At 40.3% G+C, this 16459-nt stretch overlaps 1 protein-coding gene across 3 annotated transcripts in view; it reads left to right on the top strand.

The window, feature by feature from the left end:
* tbc1d22a (TBC1 domain family, member 22a) overlaps positions 1–16459 on the top strand; it is a 331820-nt gene that overhangs the window by 200340 nt on the left and 115021 nt on the right. For all 3 annotated transcript variants that reach the window (XM_063072582.1, XM_063072580.1, XM_063072581.1), the window contains one exon: positions 6524–6651. In XM_063072582.1, coding sequence (XP_062928652.1) covers positions 6524–6651 — 128 coding nt within the window. The remainder of the gene's footprint in view (positions 1–6523; positions 6652–16459) is intronic.

Here is a 16459-nt window from a genome sequence, read left to right on the forward strand (position 1 = left end):
CAGCTGAAATTTATTTCACTTTGACATTTGTTTAGAGCTATATAGCACAGAAATGGGCCCTTTACCCCACACTGTCCTTAACGATTATGGTGTCCACCCACACCGTAGGTTCCCAACCTTTTTATTCCAGTGGACCCCTACATTAACCAAGGGGTCCATGGACCTCCGTTTGTGACCCTGCATCTACACAAATTCTATTTGAACATGTTAGCTCTGTATCCTTCCACTCTTTTTCTATTTGCGTCTATTTATATTGCTCTTAACTGTAGTAATTATATCTCATTTTATATATCTGGCATTATGTCTTGCAGCGTGTCACAGACGTCAATCATTTTCTGCAAAAAGAACATTTAACCCTGAGATCCTGTATCCATTTATAGTCTGTGATTGAATTTTGCTTCATGCTCACTGCAGGTTTATTGACGGTTGTAACCCTATTTGATCAATGGATGTATTCCATTGGTGCTGATATTCACAGCTAATTCAACAAATGATTGTGATTGTTTATTTGTAGATCCAATTGTTCCTTTTCCTCAGTTTTAGGGCATCTGCAGTAATCCTAGTTTCAGGACTTGGATTATCCATGACGAAATTCTGATAATTATACAGACAACTTTTGCTAAGATGCTGATAGTATTTGAACTTCCAGTACCTCATGTTTAGTCCCCAGCATCAGAATGGATTGGACAAATTTACTTTTTTGTGGTGTTCTGTGATGAATGAATAATTTGCAGAATATGCGGTGCATCATTTACCTTGGTCAATTTTTTTTGTTGCTTTTTCTTTCTGTGTGGGGGTTGGGGTAATTGATGTCTTTCTTTCAACTACTTCTATGGTTTTCTGTATTTTATGGCCATCTAGAGAAGACAAATCATTGAGTTGTATTCTGCATACATACTTTGAAACAAAATGAACCTATGAACCTTGGGATTTTCACATTATTTTTAACATATTTTAAAGTAGTAAGTACTCCCTATCACATATTGCCTGTATTTTAGCTTTAACTACATTGTTTAATTTTGAAAAGGAATTTTGACTGAGGTTCATGCTTAATAATTATTTCCTGTTTTGTCCCTTTGAAAGAAAAGCTTCTTTGCATAAAGAATGCCATTCATTGTGCCTTCTATTACTTCCATACATTAGAAGCACAGTACAGTATTTCTGAAAACCATGGTGGTGTGTTGTAGAAGAGGTTTTAAGTATCTGTAGTATTGTTTTCACCTAGTAATGTTACTGCAAACCAATACAAGGTTCTTGCTTATTTGCAGTATCCATTAGAATTGAAGGTAATTTTGCATTGGATGTAATGTTCAAGGTATTGAAGTGGTTAATTGGGAACATTGCATGTTGGGATAGCTGGCATATAGAGTAATGGTGTGTAGTCCATCTGGTCATCAGAACTAGGTGGGCTGCACCCCAGGGTTCTGAAAGAGGTAGCTGAAGAGATTGTGCAGGCATTGGCAGTGATATTGGATTCTGAATGGTTCTGGAGGACTGGAAAATCACAAATGTCGCTCCATTCTTTAGGAGGAGGGGGGCAAAAGACAGGAAATTATAGGCCAAAGAGCCTAGTTTTGGTAGTTGGAAAGATTTTAGAGACTACGAGGATGAGGTTTTTTGAGCAATCTAAAGTCGGCCTGATCTCCTTAAAGGGAAATCTTGTCTGACTACTCTATGAGGAAATAACAGACAGGATAGATAAAGGAGAGTCAGTAAATGTTGTCTGCTTGGATTTTCAGAGGGCCTTTGTCAAGTTGCCACACCCGTCTACTAAACGAGATAGGAGCCCATAAGCATTACAGGAAAGATAAATAGCAATATCAAAAGATTGGCTGACTGGCAGAAGGCAAAGAGTGAGAGTAAATGGAAGCCTTTTCTAGTTAGCTGCTGATGACTAGTGATGTTTCACAAGGATCAATATTAGGTCTGCTATACTTCACATTTATATTATTATTAATATAGTTAATATATTATTTATTAATGATCTGCGTGACAGAGGTGATGGTTTTGTGTCCATGTTTGAGATATTAGAAAGATAGGTGGAGACTCAGGTCATGTTGAGGAAGCAGGTAGTGTGTAGTAGGACTTGAACAGATTAGGTGAATGGACAAAGAAGTGGCAGATGGAATACAGTGTAGAAAAGCGAATGATCATGCACTTTGTTAGAAGGAATAAAGACATGGATTATAATCTAAATGGGGAGCGAATGAGACATCAGAAGTGCAAAGGGACTTGGGAGTCCTAATGTAGGATTACTTTAAGGTTAACTTGTAGGTTGAGTCGGTAGTAAGGAAGACAAATGCAATGTTAGTTTTCATTTGGAGAGGACCAGAATATAAAACTAGGATGTAATGCTGAGGTTTTATAAGGCATTTATCAGTCCACACTTGGTGTATTGTGAGCTGTTTAGGGCTTCTTATCTGACATTGGAGAAGTTCCAAAGGAGGTTTGAGAATGATCCTGGGAATGAAAGGGTTGATGTATGATGAGTGTTTGAATACTTTGGGCTCTAATCACTGGAGTTTAGAAGAATGAACGGTGATTTCATTTGCAGTCTTCCAAAATTTGAAAGATCTTAATAGAGTGGACCTGGAGACGAAGTTTCCTATAGTGGGAGAGTCCAGGACCAGAGAGCACAGCCTCAGAGTAGAAGAACATTTGTTTAGATCAGAGATGAGGAATTTCTTTAGCCAGAGGTTGGTGAATCTGTGGAACTCATTGCCATGGATGGTTGTGGAGGCTGATTCATTCTGTATTTTTAAAGCAGAAGTTGATTACTCCTTGATTAATAATGGGTTGGAGGTTCAAAGTTACGGGTAGAAGGCATGAGGATGGAGTCGAGAAGGAAAGTAAATCAGCTGTGATCGAATGGCAGAGTGGACTTCATGGGCCAAATTGCCTAATTCTGCTCCTATGTCTTATGGTCATATCATGGCACATAGTATATCTATTGTATGACAGAAATGTAATTCTGTCCCACCAATTAAGTTACACTACCAGGCTGGGATAAGAAACAGGAGTCTACTCAAATTCCCTCTGAGATAACCCACATAATCACAAAGAACTTCAAAACCACTCTGTGTTAATGTGTTTAGAAATAATGTACAGTAGCTAGCTTCAGAATGGTCTCTATGGCAGCAAGGATAACCCCACCGTAACCTCCAAGGTTGTCTCCATGGTAACCAGAAGCCTGAGTTAAAACAAGGACTGGCATGGAGCATAAAAATCAAATAGTAGTAATGTATTAGGAGATGATGTTGTGTGATCAATGTCTCAAGTAAATGTGGGCAATGAGGAGAGTTAATTAACAGAGGACAAGGTAAGAAACAAAGCATTTGAGGTAACTGGAAATGATGCGTCTGTTTGTGGTACCATCACCATAGTAACAAATGCCTTAGCTGCATAAAGGGATGCTCTGGGCTTGAGATCACCAAACCCTGATCAAAGGCATATGATGATCATACAGTGAAGATGATGTTAGAAGCCATTGATCTCATTTTGGTGGGCTCTGATTTCTAAAATGGTATGAAATGCTGGACAATACAATTGGAAAATATGTGAATTGGAATTATGAGGTGATTGGGCTCTTTTCATTCTGCAAGTGAAAGATTCATGAATAAAAACTTCCCTGTTTGCCCTCTCTCCACAATAGTATCACTGTGTTGTCAGTATTCTGGAATGTTAATTATGTTAACCTTGATACATTTGTAATTTAAGGAAATGTTTATTGTGGGAATGTGATCAAGATCAATGTATGCAGTTGAGGAACAAGAAAGCTAATGGTAAGAATGCTAAGGAGAGTTGAGATGAAATATAGTCATCCAAATTGATATGGTGGTTGGTGCTTCACCATTTCTGTAGCATTTTGGATGAAAGAATTGGAATCAAAGTTTGAGTCTTGGCTTGTGGAATCAAATGGACCAAAGGCATAATGTAGAGGATGAGTGTGATTTTTTTTTTAAAGTGGATTCATATCTTAAGGATTGAATATTTAATTGATAATTAAACTTTATTCAAGATTTCGGTAACAGACGGTAGTTGACAGTAATGTGATAGCAAACTATTTGTTTTCAGAACAACACGCAAAATGCTGGAGGAACTCAGCAGGACAGGCAGCATCTATGGAAAAGAATACAGCCGATGTTTCAGGTCAGGATCCTTTGTCAAGTCTGGATATTTTTCTCCAGTCTGGATGAAGGGTCTTGGCCCAAAACATTGACTGTACTCTTTTCCACAGATGTTGCTTGGTCTACTGAATTTCCCCAACATTCTTTGTGTGTTGCTTTGGATTTCTAGCATTTGCAGGCTTTCTCGTGTTTAAAGCATATTGTCGAATGTGTTATTTGCATTGAGGATGGGCTGGGGGCAGCCTGCAAGTGTTGCTATGATTCCGAAGCCAACAGAGCATGCCCTCAACTTACTAACCCTAACTCGTAAATCTGTAGAATGTGGGAGGAAGCAGGAACACATGGAAGAAACCCTCACATGGTCACATAGAAGCTGCTTACAGACCACAGTGGGAATTGAACTCTGATCTTGCTCCTGGCACGGCAAAGCACTATGCTAACCGCTATGCTATTGTGCCACCCTTAATAGCAATTGGATTATAAAGCAATTGTATGATCTTGCATTTCATACCATTTTAGAACTCAGAGCCCACCAAAATGAGATCAGTGGCTTCTAACGTCATCTTCACTGTATGATCATCATATGTCATAAATGTGCATGGACATTTAAACCTGAAACGAAAGAAAAGAAATTAACTTTTTTTTTAGTTGCTAACAACTAGTTGCTGTTCTCCTATTTATTAGATTAGATTATGAGGACACTCAGTCCTCGTTTATTGTCATTTAGAAATGCATGCATTAAGAAATGATACAATGTTCCTCCAGTATGATATCACAGAAACACAGGACAGACCAAGACTAAAACTGACAAAAACCACATAATTATATAGTTACAACAGTGCAAAGCAATACCGTAATTTGATAAAGAGCAGACCATGGGCATGGTTAAAAAAAGTCTCAAAGTCCCGATAGCCCATCATCTCACGCAGACGGTAGAAAGGAGAAACTCTCTCTGCCATGAACCTCTAGCACCGCAAACTTGCAGATGCAGCACCCTGGAAGCACCCGACCACAGCCGACTCTTGAGTCCGTCGGAAAACTTCGAGCCTCCGACCAACCCTTCCACACCGAGCACCGAGCACCATCTCTGCCGAGCGCTTCGACCCTGCCCCGGTTGCCGAGCAACAAGCAAAGTCGAGGACTTGGGGCCTTCCCCTCCGGAGATTCTGGATCACACAGTAGCAGCGGCAGGGAAGCAGGCATTTCAGAAGTTTCACCAGATGTTCCTCCATGCTTTCACGTCTGTCTCCATGAAATCAGGATCGTGCACGGCACCCTACTTGACAGATAACAGATATTCAGACAGTATATTTATTACATTCAGGCAGTTATTTAACAGTATATATATTTTTGTTCCTTTAATTATGTGAGTTGAGAAACTTTCTCTGGTGCAAGCTAGAAAGTCATTTGTAGTCATGTTTTTTATGCAGTGCCAAAGGTTTGTGTATTGCCTTAAATATAAGTAAGATTGTGGGCACTTTAAAAGCTGAAATCAGAGCATTTCAATCTCAGTAGATTTATGGAGGATTTAAGGAAAGAAACCAATTTAAGCAATGAGTGGAATTGTTATGTAATTGCAAGCTAGAAATGCAAGCTATAAAGTCAATTAGTAATTCTTTTCCCTTGATGAATTATTGGGTAATGGTGACAGCTAGTGTATTTAAGCCATACAGACCAGAAAATCCTTTGACCTGCTCAGTGTGATGAATGAGCTCATGGCAGAAGGGAGATGAAATCTGGCCTAATTGCCACTGGTTTTGGAGGAGAAAGATTAATCTTGGCTGCTGCTCTTTATCACTAGAGAGTGATAATGCATTGTAGAGACAGAGCATGTGTATATTGCTTAATATCAGAAGGTATGATGCTTTGGCAGTGAAAGAGTCTGCTGGCAGCTACCATGATTCTTGCTAGATGCATGCTCATTTGAGCAAGATAGCAGCAGGGTATTGCTATACCATAACAAGAGTGAAAAAGGATGCAAATAAAAAGGAATATATCTCAAATTTTAAAAATGTGGAGAATAATACCACACCTTGGTGTGGTACAGTGGCGTGGTGGTTAGCACAACACTTTACAGTACCAGCGACGTGAGTTTTATTCTGGCCGCTGCCTGTAGGGAATTTGTATGTTCTTCCCTTGTCCATGTGGGTTTCCTCCGGGAGCTCTGGTTTCCTCCCACAGTCCAAAGATGTACCGGTTGATAAGTTATTTGGTCATTGTAAATTGTTGCATGATTAAGTTAAGATTAAATTGGGGGTTGCTGGGTCTTGTAGCTTGAAGGGTTGGAAGAACGGAATCTGTGCTGTCTCTCAATAAATAAATAAATTTACAGAAGACCTGTATTTTTGATATGATGAGTGAGCAGCATAAAAAAAGTTTAACTTTTTTCCTTGCAGAACAAGTACATAAACACCTACAACAGGCAGAAGTTGAATACCTGCAGTTTGCTTTTCGATGGATGAATAATTTATTGATGAGAGAACTCCCGCTGCGGTGTACCATCCGGCTATGGGACACCTATCAGGTGAGTTCATCTTCTCTTTACAGTCCATTACCCACTCTTATGAAGCACCTGCGTCAGTTGCATGAATCCTGGAAAAGCATTAACTGCTTTAAGTACAGTACCTTGTATGTATCATTAATTGACCAAATTAGATGTTACTAATATTTTTGAGCTGACATAAACATTGATGTAGAATTGGAAGCACGTTTAATAGCTGTTTGTTACAGTGAAAATGTGGAGACAGTAATTAACTTCTTTAGCTTAGCTGTGTTATCTTTTATGGAAAAAGTTAAAATACTTTTAAATTGGCATTACAAATAAGTATAAAAAGGAAGACTGCCTTTAAGGCATGGTCTTCTATCACCTCAAAGTTCTTCATAGATAATGAAGTTCTATTGAAGTGTGGTCACTGCTGTATTGAAGGAATAGTTCAGTTCCTTGAGTGAATGGAGTATTTTAGTGACTGGTGTAAAATGTGACAAACAGGGGTGTATTGTGACATTTCACTGCTTCAACTTTGCCTTAACTGACAGAAGCATTTAAAAAAAAATCTTGATGCAGGAATTCTTGATTCTGGAGAGAAACAATTCATTGTTCTGAGCAGCATGTGAAATGAAACAAAAGCAGAAAATGGCAAGTGCACTCAGTCAGATAGCTGCTAGAGAAAGAAAACTTTAATGTTTTGCATCTAGGATCGTGTATCAGAATTAGGACAGAGAGAAAACAAGTTATTTTTAGTTAGCAGAGAAGGCAGGGATAGTAGAACAGAGGGTAAGATCTTTGGGGTGAGACCAGATTTATAAATATGGCATTTAAAGAGCAGTTAAGGTCTTCTCCATATAAAGTGTTGCCAATTATGGAATGTGCTCAGCAGGATAGAATATACAACAAAAGAAAAAAAAAAGGAAAACAAGAAAATCTGAGGCAGAATGATAGATGGTAGAAATATTCAGATCTTCAATAAAGAAAGAGAAAAGGAAATTAGCTCAAGTTGGAAAATCTGAGTTCAGAAACCTGCAATGTGCCATATGGAATTGTTGTTGTTCTTTAAGTATGCATTGGATCTCATTGGGAAAGGTCCCTAGAAGGGAGGAAAGAATCTCAATCTGATTTTGTTTCAGATATCCAGCATCTGCAATTTTTTTTGATTTCCCTCCCAAGCATCAGAGTATGAGGTCAATATTCTTTGAACAGCCCATGATTCCTGAGCAGTTCAGAGGTGAAAGGGGAGATTTTTGAAGGGTATCAGAGGGGCAAAAAATTTCACAAATTTGTCACGAATCAGAACATTATGACCAGTAGCTTGTGACACGCTCTGTGAGTTTCTGAAGATTGCCTTCTATCTGGAATGGAGTTCTGGTTTAAGATGGTGCTGGTGAATCTCAGTGTCTTCTTGTTGGTGGTTAAGGAAACCAGGAAAACAACTAAATACTTTGTTAACCACTGTTTTTCTGGCAAACGATCATCGCAAGCAATAGTCTGTAACTTCCCTTCGAACTTGGAGGCAATTTGCTGTGGCAGAACCAAGGTAAGGCAGCAGGCCAGTCGCAGAGAGCAAGCAAGACTGTGGTTTGATCAAATTAAACGCCAGGCTGAATTGGAAAGGTTGGGCACAGGTTGAATCAAAGTGTTGGGAGTCCAACCCCAGAAGTGAAAAAACTGTTGTTTGGACGACAATTTAGGTGCCAGGCCAGATTGAAAAGGCCAGGGTGTCGGGGCCTGAGGGGCGAGGGAGTGTTGAGCAGTTCAGCTCGCTGCTTTGCTCTGCGCTAAACTAAGGGCCTGTCAACAAACTCTTTGTGGACTTCAAGTTGGAACGCTATTTGCCCGTGTTTATTGTTTGAATGATTTGTTTTTTGTCTCTGCACATTGAGTGTTTGACAGTCTTTTTTTATGCTGTTTTTGGGTTTCTTTGTTTCATGGCTACCTGTAAGAAAATGAATTTCAAGGTTATATAATGTATACATACTTTGATAATAAATGTACTTTGAACTTTGAACTTTCCTTAGTGGCTGTACTTTATTACTTTATTTCTCTCATCAAACTAAAGGGATTTCTGGTGCTGTCACAAATATGAAAATCACTTAACTTTTTTTGTGATTTTTAGCAGCTATTGTGGTGGTTGCAGACCTTAGTTTTCCCTCGCATTGTAATCCTAATACTTTAGTAAAATTTGAGGTCAAGTCTAGTTTGTACTTGCAGTTTATTCAAATATATAGTCATCTGTTCAAAGTAGATTTATTATCAAAGTACATCTATGTCACCATATACAACCGAGGTTAATTTTCTTAGGGGTGTACATAATAAATCCAAGAACCATAATAGAATCAATGAGAAATCACACCCAGTGGACATACAGCCAGTGTGCAAAAGACAACAAACTACAAATACAAAAAGAGGAAATAATAATAATAAATAGTTAAGCAATGAATATTGAGAACATGAGATAAAGAACCTTTGAAAGTGAGCCCATAGGTTGTGGGAACATTTCAATGATTAGAAAAGTGAAGTTGAATGGTTCAAGAGCCTGATGGTGGTTGGGTGGTAAACTGTTTCTGAACCACCTTCCTGATGGCAGCAACAAGAAGAGAGCATGCCCTGGGTGATGGGGGACCCTAATGATGCATGCTGATTTCCTTTGATAATGCTCCGTAGAGACATGCTCAATGATGAGGAGGCTTTGTCCTCCACGGACTGGGACATAACCACTACTTTTTGTAGGATTTTGTGTTCAAGAACTTTGGTGTTTCCATAGCAGGCTGTGATGCATCCAGTTAATATACTCTTGGCCACATACTGTTTGTCAAAGTTTTAGATGTCATGCCGAATCTTTGCAAACTCGTAAGAAAGTAGAGGCACTGTCGTGATTTCTTTGTAATTGAACTTACCTGCTGGGCCCAGGACAGGTCCTCTGAGATGATCTGTCACCGCTGACTCAAATCCACTGTGTTCAGATTGCCTTTAATGCTTCTATCCTCTCTCATTCACTGCAGTTCTCAGGAGTGAGTGGTGTCTATGCATGAATTCCTTTAGCATGAGTGACAGTTGGATATCAGCTACTCAGTGAATTGGCAGACAAAGCAGAAAGAAAGGCCAGAGCAATAGCTGCATAGATGTTGAGCTTACATACATGCACACAAATACACATCTTTCCCCATTTCCTTAGCTGACCTACTTCCACCTCACCACCACCTCCTCCCCACCCAGCCGCATTTCTCAACAATCTTTCCCTTTCCTCAGTTCTCCTCTCTTTCAGCTCTGGACTCCTCCACTGACTCATTTCTCTTGAATACATCATTTGGCATCATCAATAACATGTTGATCATTGCAATTGCCTGTTTCAGCTTGTATAAATTTATTATGCAAATAGCTGAGAATATTATCCTATTAAGTTTTGCTAGTTTCAGGCAGAATGCTGTCCAGTTCTCATCAACCTTGTTTTCTGTTTTTAAGCCAATTTCCAATTTTGCCAGCTCATTTCCATTAATTCTTTAAGACTTAATCATCCTTTAAGTACATCAAGTAAATTACACTTTCTGGATTCACCCTGTCTACTAATAAGGCTAATTTCTCATAAAACTCCATGGCATATGTACAAATTAACAGTGTTTTTGAATATATGACTGCTAGATTCCTTTTGACCTTTAGACCAATTTTGATGCCTTCTAGCAAAGGATTATGAAGAATTTACCTAGGGTCTGCGAACAGACAGAATGATATATCATCTCTGTCATGTTTTTCTCAAAATATAAAAGTAAGATTTTCCCTCTTCCTTTCCAGTCCTGATGAAGGGTCTCAGCCCAAAATGACAACTATTTATCCCCTCCTTCATGCTGCCTGTTTTGCTAATTTCCTCCAGCACTTTGTGATTTGCTGAACATTTCTGGCATCTGCAGAATCTCTTGTTTGATTTTTAGAATTGGTTACCTGTAAGCCCTTAAACATAGACCTTATAATAGGACAGCACAGTATGGGCCTTTTGCTTATGGCGTTGTGCTGACCTTTGAACCTGCTCCACAATCAATCTAACCCTTCCCTCTTACATAGCCCACAACTCTCCATTTTTTTTTCATCCATGTGTCTAAGTGACTTAATTGCCTTTAATATATCAGGCTATACCAGTAGTCCCAGCAGTTCATTCCAGACATTTACCATTCTCTGTGTTCAAAACAAACTATCTCTGACATCTCCCCTAAACTTTGCTCCATGTACCTTCAAAGGATGTCCTCTGGTATTAGCTATTGCTGAACTGGGAAAAAAAAATGCTGGCTGTCCACTCTATTTATGCTTCTTATTATATTGGGCACCTCCATCATGTCACCTCTCATCCTCCTTTGCTCCAAAGAGAAAAGCCTAACTGACTCAACCTTTTCACATAAGACATTCCCTAATCTCTCTATGCCCTCTTGAAAGCTTCTACATCCTTCCTATAGGAAGTGACCAGAACTGAATACAGTACTCCAAGTGTAGTCTAACCAGAGTTTTATAGAGCTGCAACATTACCTTGCTCTATCTCCCACTAATAAAGGCCAACACGCTATGCACCTTCTTAAACACCCTATCAACTTGGGCAGCAAATTTGATGGATCATTGAACGTGGAACCCAAGATCTCTCTGTTCCTCCACACTGCTAAGAATCCTGCCCCTGCCATTTACCTTGTACTCCACCTTCAGGTTTAACCTTACAAAGCATAGCATTCACATTTTACTGGATTCACTCCATCTGCCACTTATGGGCCCAGCTCTGCATCTTGTCTGTGTCCCGTTGTAATGTACAACAACCTTCTAAACTATCCACAATCCCACCAAGATTTGTACCATCTATAAACTTACTAACCCACCTTCATTTATGGTAATCACAATGAGCAGGGGTCCCAGAACAGATCCCTGGGATTATCATTGGTCACCAGACTCCAAACAGAGTACGTTCCATCTGCTACCACACTTTGCCTTCTGTGGGCTTGCCAGTCTGAATCTAAGTTTGAATCCAACTGCCAAGTTTCCCTGGAATCTGTGCCTCATGACTTTCTGGATCCCTAATGATGAGCATTGTGTATAATTCACTGACCAGATGAACAGTCAATAACACTTTAGTACATAATTGTTGAGGCAGGTCACTAATTTTGTTGGAAGGCATAGTATTTAGTATTCCTCTTGTACTGAAATATACCCATTATTTCCTTTATTTATAAAATGATTAGATTCCATTTTGCTCCTGAGCACACACTTTTTGCTAATGCCCAGCTACTAGGATCTGTGTAAGTTTTTCTTTTTTTTCCTTTTCCTTTTGTTTTGTACCTTACTAACTTAGAAACTTTTTTCCATTAGTGAAGTTCTTGCCTTTTAGGAACTTTGACTGGCAGCTCCCAGTACTTTATTGTCTTTTTAACAACATAACATATAGAATAAAAGCAGGCGAAGTTCAGACAAGCTTACCCTGCATTCAATAAGATTGTGGTTGATGCTATGCCTCATAGGAAGAATTATTCTGAATAGCTCTAAGAGTGAGAAATTAAAATCAATACAAAATGGTATCCTTAGAGTAGGTTATATAGAAATATTAATCAGGTAATATCTTGAATATATGTCTCAGAAATTGAGATAATGTTAACATAGAAACGGAAAATGCGGCCAGTTTAACAACATGAACTCGATTAACCTTTACCGTTTTTTTTCTACTGTGGCAAACTTGCTTGATCTGCAAGTCAATATTTCTAACATTCGCTGTTAATGTTTCAAACATTTGTGCAACTCTGATTTGTAATTATTAGAGAAATACTAAATTTCTTGATTTCCTCCAGCAGTGTGTGTGCATGTGGTGTGTTTTGTCTCTTATTGTGAAGAAAAAAATCATTCTTGCCATTGATACTCTTTGAATTGTCATTTATCAACTAAATAGTTTGATAGTTATTCCCTGGCCCTGACTGCCTCACTTTCATCATGGATATTCAGTCCCTGTACAATTCTAACAGCCATCAAGAAGGCCTTGAAGCTGTCCACTTCTTTCTCAACAAAAGATCCAACCAGCTCTCCCACCACCACCCTCCATCTGGCCGAACTGGTCCACGCCCACAACAATTTCTCCTTCGGCTCCTTCCACTTTCTCTGGACTCAAAAGGTGGCCATAAGCACCCGCATGGGCCCCTGCTGTGCCTGCCTTTTTGTTAGCTACATAGACCAGTCCTCATTTGAAGTCTTCCTCAGTAATGCTCCCCAGCTCTTCCTTCGCTACATTGATGACTGCATTGATACTGCTTCATGCATCCGTGCTGAGCAACAATTTCATCAACTTTGCCTCCAACTTCCACCCTGCCCTTAAATTCATGCGGTCCATTTCTGATAGCTCTCTCTCTTTTTTCGATCTCTCTGTCTCCATTCCTAGAGGCAGATTGTCTACTGACATCTTTCGTACACCTACTAATTCCATAGCTATCTTGACTATACCACTTCCCACACTGTCTCCTGTAAGAATGCTCTTCCTTTTTCTCAGTTTCTTCACCTTCACTGCATCTGTTCCCAGGATGAAGCTTTCCTTTCCAGTACATCAGAGACGTCCTTCTTCAAAGGGCAGGATTTCCTTTCCTCCACTATTGATGCTATCCTCACCTGTATCTCCTCCATTTCCCTGACATCTGCACTCATTCCATCTTCCTGCCATTTTAACAGGGATAGAGCTCCTCTTGTCCTCATCTACCACTCCTTGTGCCATCGCATCCAACACATCAATCTCTGTGATGTCCGCCATCTGAATCAGGATCCTAACCCCAACATACCTTTACCTCCTCCCCTCACTCTCCGCTTTCCCAGGGATTGCTCCCTCCATGGTTCCTTTGTCCATTTGTCACTCCCCACCAATCTCCCACATGGCACTTGTCCTTGCAAATGGCAAAAGTGCTACATCTACCCATTCACCCACTCCCTCACCTCCATTTAGGGCCCTAAACAGTCCTTCCAGACGTGGCAATGCTTCGCCTATAAATCTGTTGGGGTCATCTATTGTATCCAGTGCTCCTGATTGGTGAGACCCAATGTAAATTGGGGGACCACTTTGTTGAGCACCTCTGTTCCATCCGCCAAAAGTGGAATTTCTTGGTGTCCACCATTTTAATTCCTTTTCCCATTTCCTGTTCCAATATTTCAGTCCATGGCCTCCTCTTTTGCCATGTTGAGGCCACTCTCAGGATGGAGGAGCAACACCTCATATACCATTGTGGTACCCTCAAACCTGATCATCAATTTCTCCTTTTGGTAAATAATTTTTCCCTTCCCCTTCATTCATTCTTCTTCTATTCCCCATTCTGGCCTCTTACCTCTTATCCTCGCCTGGCTATCACCTCCCCTGGGTACCTCTCCTCCTTCCCTTTCTCCCATGATCCACTCTCCTTTCCTATCAGATGCCTTTTATCTAGCTCTTTATCCTTCCCACCCACCTGGCTTCATCTTTCACCCTGTAGCTATCTTCCTTTCTCTCCCTGCACTTTTTATTCTGGCATCTTCCTCTTTCCTGTCTAGACCTTAAGAAGGATCTTAGCCTGAAATGTCGACTATTTGTTCTGCGGATGCTGCCTGGCCTGCTGAGTTTCTCCGGCATTTTGTGCATGTTGCAATGGATTTCCAGCATCTGCAGCATTTCTTGTGTTTTTGATGGTTATTGACTACTTTTTATGTTAATCTCACACAGTCCCATTTAGCTGTCAGCCCCATGCAGACATACCTACATTGTTTCCAAATCCAGCAAGAATTTTATTTTAAAATTCTCAATCATGTTTTCAGAAATCACATTGATTAACTCCTCCCTCTCTTTGTAACCTTGTACAATTCCAGTCTAAAGAACGTCCCTGATCTTAAGACAGAAACAATTACAGATGCTGGAACCAGAAGAGCAAAGCAGAATGAATGCTGGAAGAACTTGGCAGCTCATGCAGCATCTATGGAAATCAACAGTCCTGGTTGAGACTCTGTATAGGGATTGAGAGGGAACAGGAGTGTTGCCAGTACATAGTGTTACGTAAAGAGTTTGTGGATCGGTTGTGATAGTTGCTGGTACGTCATAGCTTGAGGCCGATGGGGGGAGGGATGATGGAATGGTGGAACTAGGTATGGGAAGGATGGAATTGATGAACAGAGGGGGGCAAAAACTAAATGATGGGCGGAAGTTTGTGAGGGAGGAGAGCACTGAAGGGAGAGATTACCTGAAATACAAGATGTTGTTCTCTAAGTCAAAGTTTGTGTGCAATATACAACCCTGAGATTTATCTTCCCACAGACAGCCATGAAACAATGAAACACCATGGAATCCATTCAAAGAAAGCATTAACGGCCAGTGTGCAAAAAAAGCAAATCACGCAAACGGCATAAAAAGAGCAATAACACACAGAATATTAAACGTAAAACTGTGGAGGACTTGAATGATTCTAGGAATGTTCAGTTTAGTTTAGTTCCTTTTAACTTAGTGCTGTGCTGTTTGTTGATTGCAGAGCCAGTCTGCCCAGATCAAAATCGTGCAGAATGCCAATAAAAAAGAAGAGTAATCAAAACGTAGAAATGCAAATGACTTGAAGTGTAGGGTCCTCTAACAACAAATCCAATCCATAAACCACGCCAATAACAATAACTCAGGCAGAGGAAAAGTATCTTGATGTGGGAATGAGAAGGAGAGTTCAAAGTACATTTATACTTTATAAATTATACAATCTTGAGATTCATTTGCTTACAGGCAGCCATACAACAAGAAACTCAAAAGAACCCAATTTTAAACAAAGACCAACATCTAATGCAGAGAGAGAGAAAGGAAACAAATCTCAAATCACACAAACAATAAAAGCAAGCAACAGCATTCAGAACTAAAGCGAGTCCATAGACATGAAGCCTGGTACAGCCAGAGGAGGCTCATGGTCTCAGCTTCAGTTCATCACGCAGTGGGGCAAATTGTAGTAAGGCTTACAGACAAGAAGCCTGTAGCAGCCATAGCAGGGCATAGCCTCAGCCCCAGCCCCAGTGCCACGGCTTGCAGAGAGCGGAGTAAACATCGTGGAGCAGCAAATGGCCTGACCCTTGTGTCCGGTCCTGACACCCTGCCTTTGCAGTCCATCTGGGCTGGTATTTAAATTGTCCAAACACCGGGTTATCCCCCACACTAGGACCTGGGCCCTGCTGCATCAGTACGCTCTGGGTCTGGACCCCGCCACCATGTTCCGGCCCTTATCTGACCTTTCCAAATCGGCCCAGCGTTCTGATTGATTCTATCTTGTTCTCGGTTTAGGTAGGTGGGCTCTGAAACAACTCCTCTGTACCCGCTCCAACTCTTACTCCATCTCAAAAGTGCCTTGACCATGCTCCAACTTTGCATCGCATCCGCACGCCTTGACCCTCAAGTCAGTCTCGCTTTCGCTTGCTTCTTCATTGTTTGTGGTGTTAGTTCACCACTGTTTTGCACTGGAAGAGTGTTTATATTAATAAAATATTTAATTGTATTTCTTGCTTTATGATTTACCAGTGAACTGTCATCCAGCTTCAGTAGCGCCATCTTAAACTGTAAGTTAAAATGATATGCACTAGCCGTTGAAAGGAGCATAGTGGCTTTGCAAAATGTAGCTTACGAACCAGTGAATTTTCTAATTTCATGTAACCCACAGTTCAGGTGTTCTCCTATATACACATTTGCCTTTTTTTACTAGTTTTCTTGTCACTTTGTTACTCCCTTCCATTCCCTCCATCACTCAGTTAGTTCTACTTATCATTTATCTGCTTGCTATCTGGTTCCATCTATAAGTACCAGCCTCTAATCCCACCAATCTCATAGTGCTATATGCAGGCAATCTTTTCACTT

This window comes from Mobula hypostoma, chromosome 20, assembly GCF_963921235.1.
Source record: "Mobula hypostoma chromosome 20, sMobHyp1.1, whole genome shotgun sequence".
Lineage (NCBI taxonomy): Eukaryota > Metazoa > Chordata > Chondrichthyes > Myliobatiformes > Myliobatidae > Mobula > Mobula hypostoma.